Here is a 22,977-nt window from a genome sequence, read left to right on the forward strand (position 1 = left end):
ATCAAATTATCTTTGTAATAACAAAAAGAATATTATTTCCATTTTTCAATTAATTCTTCATCAAATTATCTTTGTAACAACAAAAAGAATATTATTTCCATTTTTCAATTAATTCTTCATCAAATTATCTTTGTAACAACAAAAAGAATATTATTTCCATTTTTCAATTAATTCTTCATCAAATTTTCTTTGTAACAACAAAAAGAATATTATTTCCATTTTTCAATTAATTCTTCATCAAATTATCTTTGTAACAACAAAAAGAATATTTCCATTTTTCAATTAATTCTTCATCAGATTATCTTTGTAACAACAAAAAGAATATTATTTCCATTTTTCAATTAATTCTTCATCAAATTATCTTTGTAACAACAAAAAGAATATTATTTCCATTTTTCAATTAATTCTTCATCAAATTATCTTTGTAACAACAAAAAGAATATTATTTCCATTTTTCAATTAATTCTTCATCAAATTATCTTTGTAACAACAAAAAGAATATTATTTCCATTTTTCAATTAATTCTTCATCAAATTATCTTTGTAACAACAAAAAGAATATTATTTCCATTTTTCAATTAATTCTTCATCAAATTATCTTTGTAACAACAAAAAGAATATTATTTCCATTTTTCAATTAATTCTTCATCAAATTATCTTTGTAACAACAAAAAGAATATTATTTCCATTTTTCAATTAATTCTTCATCAAATTATCTTTGTAATAACAAAAAGAATATTATTTCCATTTTTCAATTCTTCATCAAATTATCTTTGTAATAACAAAAAGAATATTATTTCCATTTTTCAATTAATTCTTCATCAAATTATCTTTGTAATAACAAAAAGAATATTATTTCCATTTTTCAATTAATTCTTCATCAAATTATCTTTGTAATAACAAAAAGAATATTATTTCCATTTTTCAATTAATTCTTCATCAAATTTTCTTTGTAATAACAAAAAGAATATTATTTCCATTTTTCAATTCTTCATCAAATTATCTTTGTAATAACAAAAAGAATATTATTTCCATTTTTCAATTAATTCTTCATCAAATTATCTTTGTAATAACAAAAAGAATATTATTTCCATTTTTCAATTAATTCTTCATCAAATTTTCTTTGTAATAACAAAAAGAATATTATTTCCATTTTTCAATTCTTCATCAAATTATCTTTGTAATAACAAAAAGAATATTATTTCCATTTTTCAATTAATTCTTCATCAAATTATCTTTGTAATAACAAAAAGAATATTATTTCCATTTTTCAATTAATTCTTCATCAAATTATCTTTGTAATAACAAAAAGAATATTATTTCCATTTTTCAATTAATTCTTCATCAAATTTTCTTTGTAATAACAAAAAGAATATTATTTCCATTTTTCAATTCTTCATCAAATTATCTTTGTAATAACAAAAAGAATATTATTTCCATTTTTCAATTAATTCTTCATCAAATTATCTTTGTAATAACAAAAAGAATATTATTTCCATTTTTCAATTAATTCTTCATCAAATTTTCTTTGTAATAACAAAAAGAATATTATTTCCATTTTTCAATTCTTCATCAAATTATCTTTGTAATAACAAAAAGAATATTATTTCCATTTTTCAATTAATTCTTCATCAAATTATCTTTGTAATAACAAAAAGAATATTATTTCCATTTTTCAATTAATTCTTCATCAAATTTTCTTTGTAATAACAAAAAGAATATTATTTCCATTTTTCAATTCTTCATCAAATTATCTTTGTAATAACAAAAAGAATATTATTTCCATTTTTCAATTAATTCTTCATCAAATTATCTTTGTAATAACAAAAAGAATATTATTTCCATTTTTCAATTAATTCTTCATCAAATTTTCTTTGTAATAACAAAAAGAATATTATTTCCATTTTTCAATTCTTCATCAAATTATCTTTGTAATAACAAAAAGAATATTATTTCCATTTTTCAATTAATTCTTCATCAAATTATCTTTGTAATAACAAAAAGAATATTATTTCCATTTTTCAATTAATTCTTCATCAAATTATCTTTGTAATAACAAAAAGAATATTATTTCCATTTTTCAATTAATTCTTCATCAAATTATCTTTGTAATAACAAAAAGAATATTATTTCCATTTTTCAATTAATTCTTCATCAAATTATCTTTGTAACAACAAAAAGAATATTATTTCCATTTTTCAATTAATTCTTCATCAAATTATCTTTGTAACAACAAAAAGAATATTATTTCCATTTTTCAATTAATTCTTCATCAAATTATCTTTGTAATAACAAAAAGAATATTATTTCCATTTTTCAATTAATTCTTCATCAAATTTTCTTTGTAACAACAAAAAGAATATTATTTCCATTTTTCAATTAATTCTTCATCAAATTATCTTTGTAACAACAAAAAGAATATTATTTCCATTTTTCAATTAATTCTTCATCAAATTATCTTTGTAACAACAAAAAGAATATTATTTCCATTTTTCAATTAATTCTTCATCAAATTATCTTTGTAACAACAAAAAGAATATTATTTCCATTTTTCAATTAATTCTTCATCAAATTTTCTTTGTAACAACAAAAAGAATATTATTTCCATTTTTCAATTAATTCTTCATCAAATTATCTTTGTAACAACAAAAAGAATATTATTTCCATTTTTCAATTAATTCTTCATCAGATTATCTTTGTAACAACAAAAAGAATATTATTTCCATTTTTCAATTAATTCTTCATCAAATTATCTTTGTAACAACAAAAAGAATATTATTTCCATTTTTCAATTAATTCTTCATCAAATTATCTTTGTAACAACAAAAAGAATATTATTTCCATTTTTCAATTAATTCTTCATCAAATTATCTTTGTAACAACAAAAAGAATATTATTTCCATTTTTCAATTAATTCTTCATCAAATTTTCTTTGTAACAACAAAAAGAATATTATTTCCATTTTTCAATTAATTCTTCATCAAATTATCTTTGTAACAACAAAAAGAATATTATTTCCATTTTTCAATTAATTCTTCATCAAATTATCTTTGTAATAACACAAATAATATATTTTTCATTAAAAAAAACCCCAGTGTCTGTGCAAAAAACTGACAAAACTTTCGGTCAGCACCTTCTAGCGTTTAATGTAAACTACCCTAAAAATTCATACAATAGTACAGTCTTTGTTCTGCATAAGTACCTAATTAATAGAAGGCAATACATGCAGAGGTGTAACAGATCTAACCAAACTGAAAAAAATCAAGATATACAGGGTGAAACGATAAAAATGTCACCCTAAAGAAAACAACACTACAGCTTTATTTTAAAACTTTTATTGAAAAAATGAATTCAGATAACTTGATTATGTAGTAGAGCTGACATCTATTTAATGTAGCCACCTTCAGCCTCAATCATCGCTTCGATACAGGACCAGAACTGAGAGCATACCTTTTACACAAGCGCCGGTGGGAGCTCGGTGAATACTCAGCAGATGGCGGCGATCAGGCTGGCTTTGGTGCTGTGGGAGGTCATGTTGGTGATGTTCTTGACGTATGACCAAACTAAGTGGTTCAACGAGTTCAGGTCGGAGGAGGAACGGACCCATTGAGAGAAGGGTACAAAGTCATAGCACTCCTTCTGAAGCCAAGTTTGAGTCTCTTTAGACTTGTGGGCCAGCACCAAGTCCTGCTGCCATGCCCAAGGTCTGTCAACAGCCACCTGATTGCACCAGGGGATCACCACACTCTTCAGCACATCCAAGTACACTTTGATGTACCTGGATGTGAGGTGGCATGATGTGACCCTCATTTGAAACCACACCAAAGATCATAACTGTGGGTCATTGAGCTGTGCCCTCAAGCGTTGAACTGTCCAGATTTGCATTTTGAGGGTGCTGTCTATGGCCCTGTTGTCATAACTTGAATCGGCAGAGAACATGAGTTGTACAGCAGCACATCTTCGATCTCGCTCGTTGAACATTGTGTCACTTTCAGACATGATAGAAAGCTCCTATCGCTCTTAGGATTTGTACACAGCTGGCCAACTAGTAGATGGTCTGCAACAAAAAAAGAAAACCGGTTTTCATAAAATGGAAATGGAATCATGTCGTCTCTTCTAGGGTGACAATTTTATCATGCCACCCTGTAACATTAGGATAAGTTATGCAGATTTTCTTATAACAATATATTTATATGTATATGGGCATACTTTTATACTTTTGTTACAGTATATTATATTCTTACTTGTGTCAGTGTGCTCTGAAGGTTCAATCCTTGGTGTGGGTAGCACTACAAAAATAATTGCTAATTACTAACTACTCATTCATGTCTGCCAGAACGAGAATATGCTACCTATGTGGATTAAAGAAAGGGTTTATTCGAAATTCAATGCAGATTCCCAAGTTGAGCAGAAAGATTCCCAAGTTCAACAAGGTACACCTGAAGAAAGTTGAAGATTATGACAAGCGAAATGTTATATGAATAACATTTGAAATGTAATAGGGATAACATTTGAAATGTTATAGGGATAACATTTGAAATGTAATATGGATAACATTTGAAATGTAATATGGATACCATTTGAAATGTAATAGGGATAACATTTGAAATGTTATAGGGATACCATTTGAAATGTAATAGGGATAACATTTGAAATGTTATATGGATAACATTTGAAATGTAATATGGATAACATTTGAAATGTTATAGGGATACCATTTGAAATGTTATAGGGATACCATTTGAAATGTAATATGGATAACATTTGAAATGTTATAGGGATAACATTTGAAATGTAATAGGGATAACATTTGAAATGTAATATGAATGACATTTGAAATGTTATAGGAATGACATTTGAAATGAGAGCAGTAGTCCAAATAATATAAATTATTGATCCTCATCTCAAAAATTTAGAAATATAATTTTTTTTATTTTTTACTTTTCAGCATAAAGAACGCAAACTCTTAGAGAAAGAAATGGAAGAACCAAGATCCAATATCACATTAAAAACAGAGTCTCATATTAACACTATTTCTAAACCAGAACAGTCTCGAGATCCAACTCTTCTAAACCATTCTTTAAACAAAACGGACGATTCGGAACCAAAATTAGTGTCCATAAAATCTTCAGAACTGCTTGCAGAAAAAAAACCTGTAGTGGCAGTTCTTCCAAGTAATGGAATTTCCCATAATGAATTGGAAACGAGGACTTCGCTTGTAAAGAAGTCTCCAAACATTAATTCTTCAGAAACAAGTGGGAAGAACATGGGGCGAAAACTGATTCAGGAGTATTCTGTGAAAACTCCGATGGATGATATAAGGGCAGAAATCTTCAAGAATGTCGATAAGGCAGCCAAGGAAAATGTAAGCAAGCTCTTGGTGAACAATGTGGTCAATCTTCATAATCAAGATGTGAAACGCCACATGAAGGACAGCAACACCGTGAAAGCTGAAATTAGAAATGAGATAGCCACAGAGGAAAACGCTATGAAAGGGAAGATCATTGCCCATCAAAATAGACATAAAGACACCCAGAATATCTCTAATATAATGGTAAAGCAACAAGAGGCTCAAATCGAACCATTTCGAATAGATGATGCAAAAATTGAAGTTGTTCAAAACAAAGTTAAGGCTCCTATAGTCACTGGTTTTGATTCTAGTAACATAAAAAATAAAGATAATTCAAAAATTTCCGTTACCGAAGTCACCATCAGCAGTTCATCCACTGATAGGTCTCAGGAGCCTTCAAGTGATTCGAATACAATATCTTCAACACAAATGTCTCTATTTCGTGTTCAGAAAGAAGAAAAAATAAGTTCAAAGGATATGTTAGCAAGCGCCAAAATGTTGGAAATGTTTTTACAGGATAAGCATGGTGGTGCTGTGTCAGGGAACCCACCCGTGAAGAACTTTAAGATAAGAGATAAAGAGACGAAAAGTTTGGATGCTGCTAAAAATGATGCAACTGCAGCCCTAAAAGAGCATGAAAGTCATTCTTTAAGCACTGTTAAAAACCAGAATGTTGTGGAAGGAAATCTTCAAAGTGAATCTAATGTAAATGACAAAATTCTTAACGAAGAAGCAAAAAATGATGATGAAAAAGGTAGGTGATTTGTTAATTTTTTTTTTTTTTTTTTTTTTTGAACATTCCTTTTAATAAAAGTGAAAAAGCAAAAAAAAAATTTTTAAATAAAAATAACACCTTCTTCAATATTCACCAGCCTTCCCCCAGCCATGATTTGCATATATCTGGTACCTATTTCTTCAAATTTGGATAAAAAATGGCCCATAAATTTGATGCTGAATCTCATTTCTCCTCAATATTGCGTATTGATTGTTATTTTGATGTCATACCCCCCTCCCATTGTGCTAATAAGATTATCTATCTATCTAAATATATATATATATATATATATATATATATATATATATATATATATATATATATATTGATGTTGTTTTGTTTTGGTTTTAGCGATATGTTTTGAATGGATTCAATTATTTACGAAAGTGCATTTTTACCTAAATGCAAGTTGGGAATAATTTTCCCTTTTTAACCAATTTGGTACCCCCACATGGGGAGCGGTATATATATATATATTATTTTTAAATTTTTAGTGGATAATTACATTTTAAAAATAATATATATATATATATATATATATAAAAAGGGAAAATGTGTGTGCATTTGTATGTCTCGCGAAAACTTTTGACGGATGTGATAAACACTGACAAAATTGGTATTGTTAAAAAGATTTGTCCCTCGGACGATAGATATGGAAATATTGGCTAAAAACATTAATTCTCTGCTGGTCAACTGAGCCGTTTTTTCCAAGGAGGGGTCAGTTTTTGCATCAACATTTTTGCAAAATCATCATACTCCTTAATCAGTGTACGCTTAAATCCAGTTATTTTGAAGGCCCGTGACATCATGTACATGTCAGTTGAATCATCATGTACATGTTAGTTGAATCATCATGTACATGTTAGTTGAATCATCATGTACATGTCAGTTGAATCATCATGTACATGTTAGTTGAATCATCATGTACATGTTAGTTGAATCATCATGTACATGTTAGTTGAATCATCATGTACATGTTAGTTGAATCATCATGTACATGTCAGTTGAATCATCATGTATATGTTAGTTGAATCATCATGTACATGTTAGTTGAATCATCATGTACATGTTAGTTGAATCATCATGTACATGTTAGTTAATGTTTGCTTTTTTTTTCCTCTTCCATGTTACATATTCGAGCCTGCCTACTGCGGCTAATTTTTTTTTTTTTTTTTTTTTTTTAGCTCGCACAGGTACTCACTGCTATTTTGATTGAAACAAAAGTTGTTTGACTTCTTTTTTTCCTTGGGGGGTTGGTTGCTCAATAGCCTTAGTATATCACCTCTCTCCACCCAGGCAACGCTGGGTACCCCCCGCTAGTTTCCAAATAAACACAATATTGTCTCTGAATAATTGTACACTATTCCCAGTTGTTTTTTGTCTTAATTTCTTGGAACATATAAATGAACCTACGAGATTAATTCACTAAATTCATTTCCTCCACATTTAATCTATTATAGTTCTAGAAGACTAACCCCCCCTACACCCCCCCCTCTCTTATTAAGCTGGTCTTCTATCTCCAGTATTCAGAACAGCTGGTGTGAAATTCATTTACTTCATCCTTGGGACCTATGTTTAATTACCTTTTGTTGTTCACTGGCTCTGAATTCGGATCATCTTTTCTTTTTCTTATATATATTCTTTCTTTCTATTATGTCTGTTAGTCTGTATGTATGTATGTTTTTATGTCTTGCTGAAACTTGTGAAATCCAAATCGGATAAATATGATTCTGGTACTGTCTTAAAGGACAGGGACTCGTATGTATAATTTGTGAAATTTAGAACAAAATATTCATTTTTTTCTACCTTAATGACTGCATAATCTTATGGTGGGTTATGTGAAATCTTTCTAAATGATTTTAGCAATTGCGCATGTGTGAACCACTTCACCTCTCAGATACGGTGAGAACATAAATTTGCAATGTTATGATATATTGCCATGTCTCACAACCATATGTTTGCGTTAACCTTATGGAAAATGATTCTTTTTTTTTTTTTTTAATTTTATTTTATATTTTTATTCAATTTTAACCCCAAACAAGGCGCAGTGCCACTTTGAAGTTGGGGGCTACTATCGGGGACATAAGTTGCAGGGATATTATGAAGAGAGATTAGTAGCAAGATGTCTGTTCACATTACATTTGAACTTCTGCATGTCAGTACAGTTGGGAAAGCAGAATCTAGGGAGTACCAAAATCTAACAGTCCTGGGGAAAAAACTATTGGAGTAGAAGGCTTTCTTACACCTAGGAATCTCTATAGTGAGGGGGTGGAATTTAGCTGCTTGTCGAGTTTGTCGGGGGTATTCACATCAAGGGGATACAAGTGCTTGTAGTTCGTCAGAGCATTCACCAATAAAATACTTATAGAAGAGGCAGAGGGATGCAACATTTCATCGATGGGACAGAGGCTGAAGCCTAGACGACAGTTCAGGACCTATCAGGTTGGCAACTCTCTTTTGAACCCTGTCAAGGAGTGAGAGACAAGTAGCAGATGCACCAGCCCAAATGTGACAACAGTAGTCAATATATGGGCGAATGGTGGCCTTATAGAGGTACAGAATACTTTCAGGCATAAGTAGTTTTCTAGCATGTTAGAGAAAGCCCACCATTTTCGCAGCAGCCTTGGCAATGCTCTCAAAGTATCTTTTCCAGTTCATGTTCCCTGTAAACGTTAGGCTGAGGAGTTTAAAGAAAGCAGTTTCGGGTAATGTGTTCTTGGCCATTGCTATAGAGAAGGTTTCTTGTAATTATTGAAGGAAACAATTTTTAACATATTTTTGAAACCGTTTATTTCGGTAAGCTTTTACATTTAAATAGGATTAACATTTATTTCGATAAGCTTTGCATTTAAGCAGGATGTGGTAAAATAATAATCACTTGAGAGTAGTCTGCCCCTTTCTAAGAAATTGTCTCCCTTTGTTTGTAGTCGAATAAAACTTAAATCTCCTAAAGGTATTCTTTATTCTTGTAAGTCACCACAATTCATTTGACTAGAAGTTATTCAAAACTCATTAAAAAAAAACTTATTCAAATGGATAAGGTATTGAAATTAGAACGATTCAGCCAGGACGCTAATTCACCAGTCGCCACTAAAGAGTGGAAGTTTTGGTACCGGACATTCAACAATTACTTGGACGATATTATGCTTGGATTACCACTGGATAAATTGAATATCTTGTTAGGCAACATAGACAGGACTGTGTATGATTACATAGAACATTGTGACACATACGAAGAGGCTATACAGACACTGGAGAATGTTTACGTTAAGCCTACAAACAAAATATTTGCACGTCATCTCCTGTCTAGTCGGCACCAGAAACTGGATGAGTCTGTCAATCAATTCCTACAAGCTCTGCGCAAATTGTCTAAAGACTGTAACTACAAACCAGTCACAGCTGAAGTTTATAAGGAAGAGGCCTGGAGTCCAATCCTATTAGACAGAGGCTATTGGAGAATAGGACACTAGACCTACAGAACGCTTACTGTTAAACTCAGTCTCTCGACCTTGCTCAAAAGAATGCTATTGCCTTTGTCCAGCAAGATTCTCCCGCACCTACTATGACTGCTGCTGCTAGAGAAGAGGGGACATCTATGGAAGCCATGTTGGCTGCTACAAAACCACGATGCTGGTTTTGTGGAAATCTACGCCACCCACGAAGTAAGTGTCCAGTAAGGCAAGTAACTTGCCATAAATGTTCGAAATTTGGACATTTTTCAAGATTGTGCCATTCAGGCAATTCCAGCACTCATTCAGCTGCAATTGTTGAGACTATTCAGTTAATATCAAATAGTAACGGCCTTACACTCTAAACCATCTTTTCTGCTGCTACTGAGTCGGGGTTTAAAGTATTCACTAATTTGTTTCTGAAAAGACATAAACGGAAAGCCTTAATCGACAGTGGAAGTACTGATAGAAGGTTTATAAGCCACAATGTTGACAAAAGACTTAAGCTGAAGCAACATAGAAGCTCAGAATCAATTCGCATGGCTGCAGGAAAACAGACCACAAAATTACAGGATATTTTTCAAGATTGTGCCATTCAGGCAATTCCAGCACTCATTCAGCTGCAATTGTTGAGACTATTCAGTTAATATCAAATAGTAACGGCCTTACACTCTAAATCATCTTTTCTGCTGCTACTGAGTCGGGGTTTAAAGTATTCACTAATTTGTTTCTGAAAGGACATAAACGGAAAGCCTTAATCGACAGTGGAAGTACTGATAGAAGGTTTATAAGCCACAATGTTGACAAAAGACTTAAGCTGAAGCAACATAGAAGCTCAGAATCAATTCGCATGGCTGCAGGAAAACAGACCACAAAATTACAGGATATTGTGTTGTGGACTTCAGCCTTCTTGGACGTGAGCACAGGAACTTTAATTTAAATGTAATTAATGATTTGTGGATTGATGTGATCCTTGGTACTGATTTCCAAGAACAACATGAAAGTGTTGTCCTCAAATATGGTGGCAGCAAACCAACATTAACATTCTGTGCCCTCACGACTATCAATGTTGAACCTCCAACCCTGTTTGCTAACTTATCCAAAAATTGCAAACCTATCGCAACCGAACCACGGAGATTTTCAAAGCCAGACCAGCAATTCATTGACTCAAACACAACGGTTATTGAAAGAGGGGATTATTGAGCCAAGTCTGCCCCCATGTAGGGCACAACCATTCGTTATGAAAGAGGATGGTAACCATAAAAAAAGAATGGTTATTGACTATTCACAAACAATCAATAAATATACACTGCTAGATGCATACCCCATGCCCAACATTGAAAGCACTGAACCAACTTGCACAGTAAAAATACTTCAGTACAATAGATCTGAAAAGTGCATACCAGCAAATCCCTTTACATCCCAATGACAGGCCTTATACTGCTTTCCAGTCTGGGGGTCAACTGTATCAGTTTACTAGGATGCCTTTTGGAGTGACTAATAGGACTGCTTGTTTACGAAGGAAAATGGATGAATTCATTGGAAAACATTGTTTACAGGAAACATGCATATGTTGACAATTTGATCATCTGTGGCACTACCATGGAAAAACACAAGATCAATCTTCAACGTTTCCAGAGGGCTGCCATACTGGATGACTGGACCTACAATGAGAAGTGCAAATTCTCTACCCAAACAATTAATCATTTGGGATACCGGATATCTGAGGGAACACTCAAGCCTGACCCAGAACGTCTACACATATTTGTAGAATTACCTGCATCCCAAAATACAAAGTTGTTGATTGGAATGTTTGCATATTATGCAAAATGGATTTGTTCGGACAAAATTAAAAATCTGAAATCCACAAATGGATAAGTAGGTTTTCAGACAAAATTAAAAATCTGAAATCCGCAAATGGATAAGTAGGTTTTCAGACAAAATTAAAAATCTGAAATCCACAAATGGATAAGTAGGTTTTCAGACAAAATTAAAAATCTGAAATCCACAAATGGATAAGTAGGTTTTCAGACAAAATTAAAAATCTGAAATCCACAAATGGATAAGTAGGTTTTCAGACAAAATTAAAAATCTGAAATCCACAAATGGATAAGTAGGTTTTCAGACAAAATTAAAAATCTGAAATCCGCAAATGGATAAGTAGGTTTTCAGACAAAATTAAAAATCTGAAATCCGCAAATGGATAAGTAGGTTTTCAGACAAAATTAAAAATCTGAAATCCACAAATGGATAAGTAGGTTTTCAGACAAAATTAAAAATCTGAAATCCACAAATGGATAAGTAGGTTTTCAGACAAAATTAAAAATCTGAAATCCACAAATGGATAAGTAGGTTTTCAGACAAAATTAAAAATCTGAAATCCACAAATGGATAAGTAGGTTTTCAGACAAAATTAAAAATCTGAAATCCACAAATGGATAAGTAGGTTTTCAGACAAAATTAAAAATCTGAAATCCACAAATGGATAAGTAGGTTTTCAGACAAAATTAAAAATCTGAAATCCACAAATGGATAAGTAGGTTTTCAGACAAAATTAAAAATCTGAAATCCACAAATGGATAAGTAGGTTTTCAGACAAAATTAAAAATCTGAAATCCACAAATGGATAAGTAGGTTTTCAGACAAAATTAAAAATCTGAAATCCACAAATGGATAAGTAGGTTTTCAGACAAAATTAAAAATCTGAAATCCACAAAAATCTTTGTTATCAGGCAAGGCTTGATAAATGCCAGCCTAACTGCAATTAACAACGATCTAATGTTTGTTGTGGAAACCGATGCATCCCACAACTCTATATCCACTGTACTTAGTCAGGACAATCGACCAGTTGCCTTTCACTCAAGATCTTTACAAGGCAGTGAATTAAACTATGCATCAGTAGAGAAAGAGGCTCTTGCAATAGTTGATGCTGTCAAGAAATGGAGACACTTCTTAATTGGTAGGCGCTTCATTCTAAAAACAGACCAAAAATCTGTCCGATTCATGTTTGATACACAAAATCATGGCAAAATAAAAAATGAAAAGATTCTGTGCTGGAGAATCAATTTTGCATCTTTTAGTTTTGACATCCAGTACTGAGAAGGAAAAGAGAATGTGGCAGCAGACACTCTCACGCGAACAAGTTGTGCTACACTTACGGACAACAAACTGTTAGCGTTACACAAATCTCTGTCACCCAGGTGTAACCAGAATGACACCCTTTTTTCGAAGTAGAAACTTGCCATACTCAGTTGAAGAAATCCGCGCAGTGACAGCTAATTGCCAAACATGCAACATTATCAAACCGAATTTCCACAAACCACCTAACTTACATCTAGTCAAAGCAACTCAGTCATTTGATCACCTAAGCATTGACTTTAAGGGGCCACTACCTTCTTCATCTCGGAACAGATATTTACTAACCATTGTAAATGAATTTTCCAGGTTTTCCTTTGCTTATGCCTGCCCAAATATGGAAGTCAAAACTGTCAACAGCTGCCTATCCAATCTATTCTCTATTTTTGGCATTCCAGCATACATACACCGCTATAGAGGATCTTCATTCCTTTCCCAAGAAACAAGAACTTTCCTACACAATCATGGAGTTGTCACAAGTAGAACAATTCCATATAATCCAGAAGGCAATGGCCAAGTGGAAAGGTACAATGGCATTGTCTGGCAGTCAGTCCTTCTATCCTTCTAGCTTTAAAAACTAAGTCTTCCAGAGCCATGTTGAGAAGAAGTCCTGGCTGAAGCTTTGCATGCTAGTCGTTCATTGCTGTATACATCAACCAACACTACACCACATGAACGACTATTCAAGTTTAACAGATGCTCAACCACTGGGATCACCTTACCTGCTTGGCTAAGTCACCCTGGGAAAGTACTGATGAAACGGTATCCCAGGAACAACAAACACGAACCACTGGTTGATGAGGTTGAACTGATAGAAGCAAATCCACAATATGCCCATATTAGAAAATCAGATGGTAGTGAGGCAACTGTCTCACTTCAGCATCTAGCCCCCAAGGACAGAGGCCATAATAAATCACCACAAGAGAATATTCCCAGGGATGTATCTACATCAACCCAGCCCTGAAGTCTACCCCCTAGAGACAATGATCAGGAAATGCACATTACTGTGGATTTTCCAACACCACCTCAGCCAGGAAGTCAGTCCTCTAAGGAGAATCATGAACTACCCTCTAAAAGAACTGTGAACGACTCTGTAAAAAAAACACACAACTAGCCCACAAATCCTGTGTTGTTCCAATTGAGTCATAACTCCCCCCTAATCGATTAGACCTATAAAGACACTAATTCATTTGTTTAGTAATTTTAATGACATCACATTACACTTTACTTCTTTTCGATGTGGTGTTGATTGTGATAAAATAATAATCAATTAAGAGAAGTCTGGCCTTTTCCAGGAAATTGTCTCCCTTTGTTTGATATACCGAGTCGCCGTCTTGTATATGTATTGTGTGTTCTTCTAGTCGAATAAAACCTAAACCTCCTAAAGGTATTTTTTATTCTTGTAATTCGCCACACAGGATTAACGTTTATTTCAGTAAGCTTTTGCATTTAAACATGGTTAACGTTTATTTTGATAAGCTTTTGCAAGATTAAAAGTTTTTTGTGTGTATCATTATGCACTTATGAATGGTGTGCAAAGCACTAAAGTAACTTTTGTTTTTACTTTGCGTAAAACTTTATTTTAATTTGAAAATACTATTTTTAGAATTAGCATGGTACAATAAGTTCATACACTACAAAGAAATATTTGATATTAATGATTTTTTAAATATTCTTTTGAAATCTGAATTTAGGACACTGGAAATGTACAATATATTTTTTTAGATTTGTTCAAATGCAACTGTTTCTTCCCTATGTTTTTATGTCCCAGGCAACACAGAGTACCCCCTTCAATATATATATATATTATTATGTGTTTGTAGAGATTTTTTACATTGAAAATCTAGAAAATAATTTTTAAAACCAAACTGATGTTAAGAGATTTAAAAGAAAACAATATTAATCAAATATTTCGGTTGATTCCAACCTTCTTTAATAAGTATATGCATTTTTTTTCTTCATTGTTGAGCTGTAACGATGAATGCTGGTGATAGCCGATCTCTCGTGCTATCAATAAATAAGATATTAATAATCGTCTCCATTTGACACTCGAACAAATCGACTATCACTGATATTCATCCTTTAAGCTCAACAATGAAAAAAAATGTCTGTATTTACTGTATTCATGGTTCTGTAAGGGTATTGATTCCAAATAATAATATATAGTATTTTGGAGTAGGGGGAAGGGTTGATTGTTAGATACAATAGTCTCAGTTGCAATTTATGTTTTTTGTATTTGCCTTAATATGAGAAGGAATTTATGCATTCAACATTATTGGAGGTTAATTGCATATGCAAAATTGAAGGCAGCATTTATACATGCGACATTGTGGAATGACAACAATACATGCGACATTGTGAAAAGGAATTTGTACATTCAACATTATTAGAGGGAATTTATACATGCGACATTGTGGGAAGGACATTGTTGGAGAGAATTTGTATTCCAATGCATAATTGTGAGGGGTCATTTGTATATGTAACTTGTATGAGGACATTTGTATATATATATATATGTATATATTAAATGTTGTAGGACAACATTTGTACATGCAACACTATGGATGGGTACTTGCATATGCGCCATTGTGGAAAAGTATACTTGCATCATTGTTAAAGAGTTTTTATTCATGAGATATTGGATAGAAAGATGTCTATTATTTTCGAATGTGACATTGTGCATTTTTATGTGAAAATCGTTTTGAAAAATGAAGGTTAGAATAAGAAAAACTATAAGTCAAGCTTATTTTATGAAATTGACATTTTTATTTTACTTCAATTTATAAAACGTTGTTTTCTTTATATCTGCAGGAGAGTTCAATGAAATTTTATTTTGAAAAATGTTCAAATGTTATTGTTAGGTTTTCTTTCTTTTCTAGTAAATAAATGAACATTCATACAAGACGTAAGAAATATGCTAGATTTTTCAAACGTCATCAATTTGTGTAATGTAGATATTAATTGCATATTTGCAGGATCCTATGGAATTTCCATACTTGCTTTCTTTTTTTTTTTTTTTTGTAGAAGTTTTAAATACTATGGTTAGAGTTTTGGTGCAAGATTAAATAATGAATGTTCACGATATAGGATCCCTTTTTTTTCTTTTTTTCTTTTTTTTTAGCTGTGATTTCAAAATGCTTAAACCAGTTGAGGTCAAAGGTCAATTCCCATTCGAAAAGGAGAATCTAATGTCACTGTTGTTTTATTAGTGCACACTTGTTCCTAAAACCGGTTTTATAAAATCCCTGTCTAAATGACAATTTTACAATTTGGCAAAAAGAAAACCAACATTAAATAATGATTGATCTTTCACTTTAAAGTAATTATAACAACAAACAAACCATTTATTTATCTTGTGTCTCCCCATTTTTAAAAAGAAAAAGGAAAATATACATTTTTCTTGAATAAATACAGGTGAAGCGCTCTTTAGTTTTGTTGGGTAATCACTTAGAAATAGTGTCTTGGTAAAAACACTCGTCCCCATCACCTCATTGGGTTTGCACCAGGAAAATCTGCCGCAATCAAGGAAATTTATAAAAAAATCATTTTTAAGCAATTAATGGGAATCTGTAAGCATTACAACAAGACTGATTTTAAATTCTATTTATTGGATTATGATACCAGGCCATTATCATATTCTGATTACTGACCGGACATAAGCTGAGTAGAACAAAGTCTGTTTGATTTCATATGTAAACAAAGAAACCAACTCACATTTTGACCTGTTACGTAAATGATCAATCAAAGAGACAATGGGAATTTGGTCAAATCACATAACAAAGAAGACAAACACTGAGAGCCAAACAAGCATACAAGTGGCCACATTTCTTCGCCGCCACCCTCATCCTTTCACTCTCTCTCTCCTCTCCTTCTCTCTCACAAGATACAGATTGACTTGTTTACGTAATAAGACAGTTGTTTCAAATCAGCTGAGTTGTCAATTTACTAGAAATATACACTCGTTCATATTTGAAAAAGGCAATTGAGAAATTATACATACGTTCTTTTACAACTGACTCATAATATAACATATTTCTGAAGTGTTTTGAGAGCGAGTTAAACCATGATGAATTTAAGTTTTTTCAACGCCTTTCTCTCCTCATGTTAAGAATGCATTGTTTTTTTTTTTTTTATCTTGATCCTATTTTAAAATTCTACACTTTTGCACACTTTGTTTTTAAAATAATCCGCAAATGAAATATATTTTTAAATTCTTTACTTCTAAAGGTTAGAGAGTTCATTATCGGATTATTTTACTATTTCACATTTTGTTTAGCTAATGAAAGGAGGGCATTTATATATATGAAATGTTGTAGGACAGCAATTGTACATGTGACATTGTTGGAAGATATTTGTATATGCGACACCATGGGTGGGCGCTTGTGTATTTGCCATTGTGTGAGAGTATACATGCATCATTGTCAAATGGTGTTTATTTATGAGATATTCGATAGCAACGTGTCTATTATTAATAAATGCAACATTGTGGGGGAATTTTTATATGTAACATTGCACTAGATGTCTTATATCATCTATTATGCTGCACATGCATTTTTATATTCGGCATCATGTTGGTACATTTTTCTATGCATCATCGTAATAGGTTTTATTATATCCAATTTTCTCAAGCAAAATCATTTTGAAAAATAACTAAAAAAGCTTATTTTATGAAATTGACATTGTTTTTTTTTATTTTACTTCTATAATATAAATCTCACCTGTCTGTTAAATGTATGTATGTATGTTTGTTTGTCTGCCTAAAACTTTCGACAGAGGCGACAGACTTTCATGAGATTGGTATCATTTTGAAGCTTGACTTTTTGGATGACAAATATCGAAAAATTGGTTAAAAACATTAATTCCTTTACCATCAACTGGGCACTTTTCTACAAGGAGGGTCGCTTTTTTCACCGATATTTTCGAAAGTCATCCTCTCTTTTCAATTGTCTAGCCTTAATTTAAACCTTCGTCACTTCCGGTTTAGCAATGAACGCAACGGCAAAGACGTCACTTTTTTTTTTCATGTTCTTTTCCGCCTTTGCGGTACAGATTTGAGCCTGCCTGCCTACTACTTTTTTTTTTTTTTTCTCAACACACACCTTCAAACACCCGGACAACGCTGGGCACCCAGGCTAGTTAAAAATAAGATATAAAGATTTTTTAAAAAATATTTTTGAATATTTTAAATTTATTTTAATATTTTAAATATTTTTTTAAATATTTTTAATCGAAATTTTATTTCATTGGATTTTTAATTTAATTCTATTCATGCATTGTTTTCATAATTTGGATCATATTTTAAAATTCTACACCATGTTTAAAATAATGCACAAACGAAATATATTTTTAAACTCTTGACTTCTAAAGATTAGAGACTGCATTGTCGGATTATTTTACTATTTCACATTTATTTCATTTGACTTCAGTTGAAATTCCCAAATCCTGGGACTAACACTTGATCTCTCCAGGAGATACATAGATATTCAAATATTTCAGTAAATTTCTATTTTACCTCTTAAACACTGAGTTAGTAAAGAAGTTGAGAACATAATTGACCATTTAAATATGTTATAGTATATCTTTCTTGTAGTCTCTTGATTTTATTGGACAAGAATTCATCTAGTCTGGTGGAGTATTCCGCTTTGTGCTGTTACTTGAAGTAACATCACTTGGAGAAGGTGTACTATTCCTCATAAAAGCCAGTGTGGGTTAGCCATAGCAAAGAGATCTTATTTGGGCTGTGTATACAAAATGTGATTTTGAATATTTAGTCAAGATTTACTTGTAGCAAAAGTATCTTCATGCCAGGTTGTCTTACTATTGTCCTGACAAACCCTTGTATAAAGAGACCTTAGACACTCGAGGATAGTATCTAGTAGGCATTCAAGCTCTCTCCTATTTAATCTCTCTTACTATTGTTTTTTTTTTTTTATCAATTTGTTCAAGCTGTGGGTGGGTCATCCTACCAGATGCCAAATATTCACCTGCTAACTCAAATATTCCAACCGAGAGATCTTTTAAGATTCTGACCGTCCCTTAAAGTGTAATTGTTTGAATCTCTCTTGCACTTGGTTCACCAGGTATATTTGCCAAATAGTTTTTAAAATTCCTTTTCATGAATCTAGTTGCTTTTATAATTACTGGAATGATAAAGATTTTCCTAAGATTCCCGTTTCTTTTCGTGTCATACATAAGACATACATAAAATGAACCATGCAATGACAACTGAAATTTTAAAAAAATAATATGGTCTTCCCTCGCCAAACTTTCACAAAATACACTCGTCTAGCTGAAACCACTATCAATAATTTCCCCCACTCTTTATCTGTGCCTATGCCTAAACCTAAACATAGATTCCATGAACAAAGCTTTTTTCTTAGAACTGCACACCTGTGGAACTGTCTTCCGTTTTCCTGCTTTCCATCTGACTACAATATGGTTGTCTTCAAGACCAACGTAAACAAGTTCTTGATGAGCCGTTCCCCTTAAGTAATCCAATTTATCAAATTTATGCTACTAATGATTACTGATATTGTCTCATTGACTGCTGTACACTCTTTAACCCTTATCCTCGAGTGGCCTCTGGGCCTTGATAAAAACAAAAACCTTTTTCTGATTTTTTTATACTTTCAAAGAAACCTGGTCAGAGATAAGTTTGAAAGTTAATTTCTAAAAGCCGTCCTACACATGCCAGTATGAAAACGGACGCTAAACCGAATATGATGATGATGATTGTAGTTTCTGCTTTCTGTGAAATATTTCTGTTTTCTTTTCAAGAAATACCCATTGTAGCTGGAGTCAGTCTTTAGCTGAGTATCAATTTCTAATGTAACCGTAAGAAAATGATTCCCCAATTTGATTCTTTTCAAAATTAACAAATTTCGTAATCATTCATGTTTTATTTTTCTTTCATTGTATTTTTAATTTCGTTCTACTTTGTCGTTTTGAACATGAAATGTGTGAGGATGTGAACTTTACAATCCAGATCATATTTTAAAATTGTACACTTTGTGCACTCCAAGTTTAAAATAATGCACAAATTAAATACATGTTTGGCCTCTGGGCCTTTTATAAGTGGTGACTTCTTTGTATAAAAAAAAACAAACAAAAAAAAAACTCTTGACTTTTAAAAAGTTTAGTTTCAGTAAAGGATCATTTTTACTATAAGCTTACTTAGTGCTGTCTGAAAATATTGGTTTTCTGATCTAAAATGTGCCAAACATTGATGTTATTGTTTTTTCATTTCCCTTTTCTAAACTCAATCATGTTTGGTGAAATCAAAAATAGAAACAATTTTCTCTACAAAACAACCAAACCAAACCCTACGAATAAATATGTGAAGAAATAATGAACTTTAAGCATAAAAACATTTACCAACATGACCAGATTTTGCATTAAGTAACCAAAAAAGGGTTGATATGCCGTAAAACAACCAAATCAATACTATAAGTTTGAATAATGCAATGACAATCCAAATCTTAAAAATATACCAACTAAAATGTTATTTAAAACTAAATAAAAATGATATTCCAACTTATGCATGACAGAGCAACAAAAAATATTATGTAGCAACGAAAATGCTATTTAAAAATTAGGAATGACAGACCAAAGTAAATGATATTTCAAACCAAGCTCTAAACACCAATGAAAATGATATTTCAATTAAGCATGACAGACAGATCAACAAAAATGCTATTTGAACCCGAGGGATGGCAGACTAAAGAAAGTATTATTTCAAACTTAGGCGTAACAAATTGATGAAAATCATAACCTAATGAAGCATGACAAATTGACGAAAATACTGATCTTATAAGAACGAAAGGATTAACATATCAAGTAGAAAGTGATTATATTACTTAAGTATTAGTATTCAATACAAAACTAGCAAGGATACCAGATTCAATCCATAGTCCTCATCACGGCATCACAATTGGTTAGCAATCTCATGATTATTCATGGTGTTTGGTTTGATTGTTTTGTAAAAGAAAATTGTTTTGGACTTTGCAGAACATTGAGTTTTGCAAAAAGGAAAAAAAACAGTAACATCAAGAAGGTCGGAGGTTACATTGACTAAAATGTTGTACAAATAACACTCAAGATGAGAACATTAATCCAATTAATTCAAATAATACATCAATACTTGATGCATCTTGTTCAGGAAGTCAGTATCTTCAGACGGCCTGATCTGGTAGTAATAGTAACTAAGAGGGCAACTCCACATTCTATCACAGCCCCTAAGTGGAGTCTCACCACTGGATACCTTTAGGTCATATCCACAGAGAAGATAATGCCTAGGAGAATGGTATTATGCTATCAGAACAGATACTACACTACTACCATCACCACCCAAAAAATATATATTAGAATGGTATCATGAAAAGCATACACTACCTTCCAACCAAAAGGGAAGAGGCAATGCCTAAGAAAATATGTCAACAGAACAGATACTGAATTGAACACTGAAATATAGAACACTAGTAAACTGAATTTAACATTAAAAGACAGTAAAAAAGTACATTAGAAGGAATAGTATAGTTTCGGTTTCAGACATATACGAAATCTCCATGAGTAATATATTTTGTCTTTATTTTGAAGCAGGATTTTTTCATCTAGATTTTTTTATTACAATAATCATATTCAGACCAAGGAATCACACAATCTGTGGCTAGCGTGCTGAAGTGATTTGCTTTCACATATGGTCACTTATTATATACTGACCAGGTTCAACATTGCTCAACTTCAATGATCTTATAAGAACGAAAGGGTTAACATATCAAGTAGAAAGTGATTGCATTACTTAAGTATCAGTGTTCGATATAAAACTAGCAAGGATACCAGATTCAATCCATAGTCCTCATCACGGCATCACAATTGGTTAGCAATCTCATATCTTTGATCAGGATTTCCATGCATGGGCCACCATGGCTCAGGATGTAATGCAGACGAGAAAAGCTCAATCTGACCAAAGTTAATGTCATTGTGACAACAATATTCTTTTGTATACTAGCCTGGGTGCTCGGCGTTGCCTGGGTGTTTGGAGGTGTGTGTTGAGCAAAAAAAAAAAATAAGTGGCAGTAGGCAGGCAGGCTCGAACCCTTACCACGAAGGAGGAAAAGAATGTGAAAAAAAAAACCTTGACGTGTTTGCTGTTGCGCCCATCGCCAAACTGGAAGTGACGTAGGCTTAAATTAAGGCTAGACAATTGAAAAGCGGCGATGACTTTTGAAAATATCGGTGAGAAAAGCGACTCCTCCCTGTAGAAAAGTGCTCAGTTGAGGGTGAAGGAATTAATGGTTTTGGCCAATTTTTCGATATTTGTCGTCCGAAGAGTCGAGCTTCAAAATGATATTGATCACGTGAAAATCTGTCGTCTTTGTCGAAAGTTTTAGGCAAACATACATACATTCATACATACATTTAAACAGACAGGTAAGATTTATATTATAGATTACAATTTCTACAGATTATTTCATAGAAAGCATTATTGTTACAAAAATTCCCTTTTATGGAATGAGAAAAAAACAACAAAAAAACATTCAACATACTTACCTTCCGAATGGATCCACTGTGCTAACTACTATGATATTCTAAAAAGGAAACGTAAAACAGAAATTAAGCTCACAGATATAAAGTTTTCAACAATAAAATGTGCAAGCATAAATAAATCTACACTACACTTGTAATAGGCATTAATACAGTGTATTTATTTAAAATTTAGGACAAAAGAAAACGTTATTTCAAATTTAGCTGTGATAAACTGATGGAAATATTATTTCAAACTGAAACATAAGAAACAGGCAGACATATAGCGCCATGAAAATTCAAAAAACAAAACAAAAAAAAAACGCAATATTTTTCCTGACCCAAGTTGTTTGACAAGATGGTTGGTTCGCAAACATTTTGTTACAAAGACTCTAAAGAAAATCCCTAATTACTTTCAAACTGATTGTAGGTGTGGAAAATCTGAAACAAAGAACATCTTTCGATTATGTAGTTTCAGCTGAAGGGTTATTCAAGAGAACCGACATTCACAAAGCTGACTGTTCAACTCTTAATCTTTGACTAGCTGCGATTTTTTTCATGATAAACCTATTATAAACCAGTTATAAAAAAAAAAGCATGGGGTGTACAGCGCACACTGACGTCGACATGAGTCATTTGCTTGGAGTTTTGCGTTCTATTAAAATCGGTTAACATTTTGTTCCTGATAAAGATCTTTCTGATATGAGTATTTATTTCTCTCTCACGGTGAGAAATGTGACACAAGGG

The 22,977-nt window shown here is 32.2% G+C and overlaps 1 protein-coding gene across 2 annotated transcripts in view; it reads left to right on the top strand.

The window, feature by feature from the left end:
* Positions 1 to 22,977, top strand: part of LOC145265462 (uncharacterized) — a 407,543-nt gene that overhangs the window by 148,438 nt on the left and 236,128 nt on the right. For both annotated transcript variants that reach the window (XM_080121324.1, XM_080121325.1), the window contains exon 4: positions 4,948 to 6,103. In XM_080121324.1, the coding sequence (XP_079977450.1) occupies positions 4,948 to 6,103 (1,156 nt within the window). The remainder of the gene's footprint in view (positions 1 to 4,947; positions 6,104 to 22,977) is intronic.

Source organism: Euprymna scolopes, chromosome 40 (assembly GCF_053919585.1).
Source record: "Euprymna scolopes isolate OS-2025 chromosome 40, ASM5391958v1, whole genome shotgun sequence".
NCBI classification, from domain to species: Eukaryota; Metazoa; Mollusca; class Cephalopoda; order Sepiida; family Sepiolidae; genus Euprymna; species Euprymna scolopes.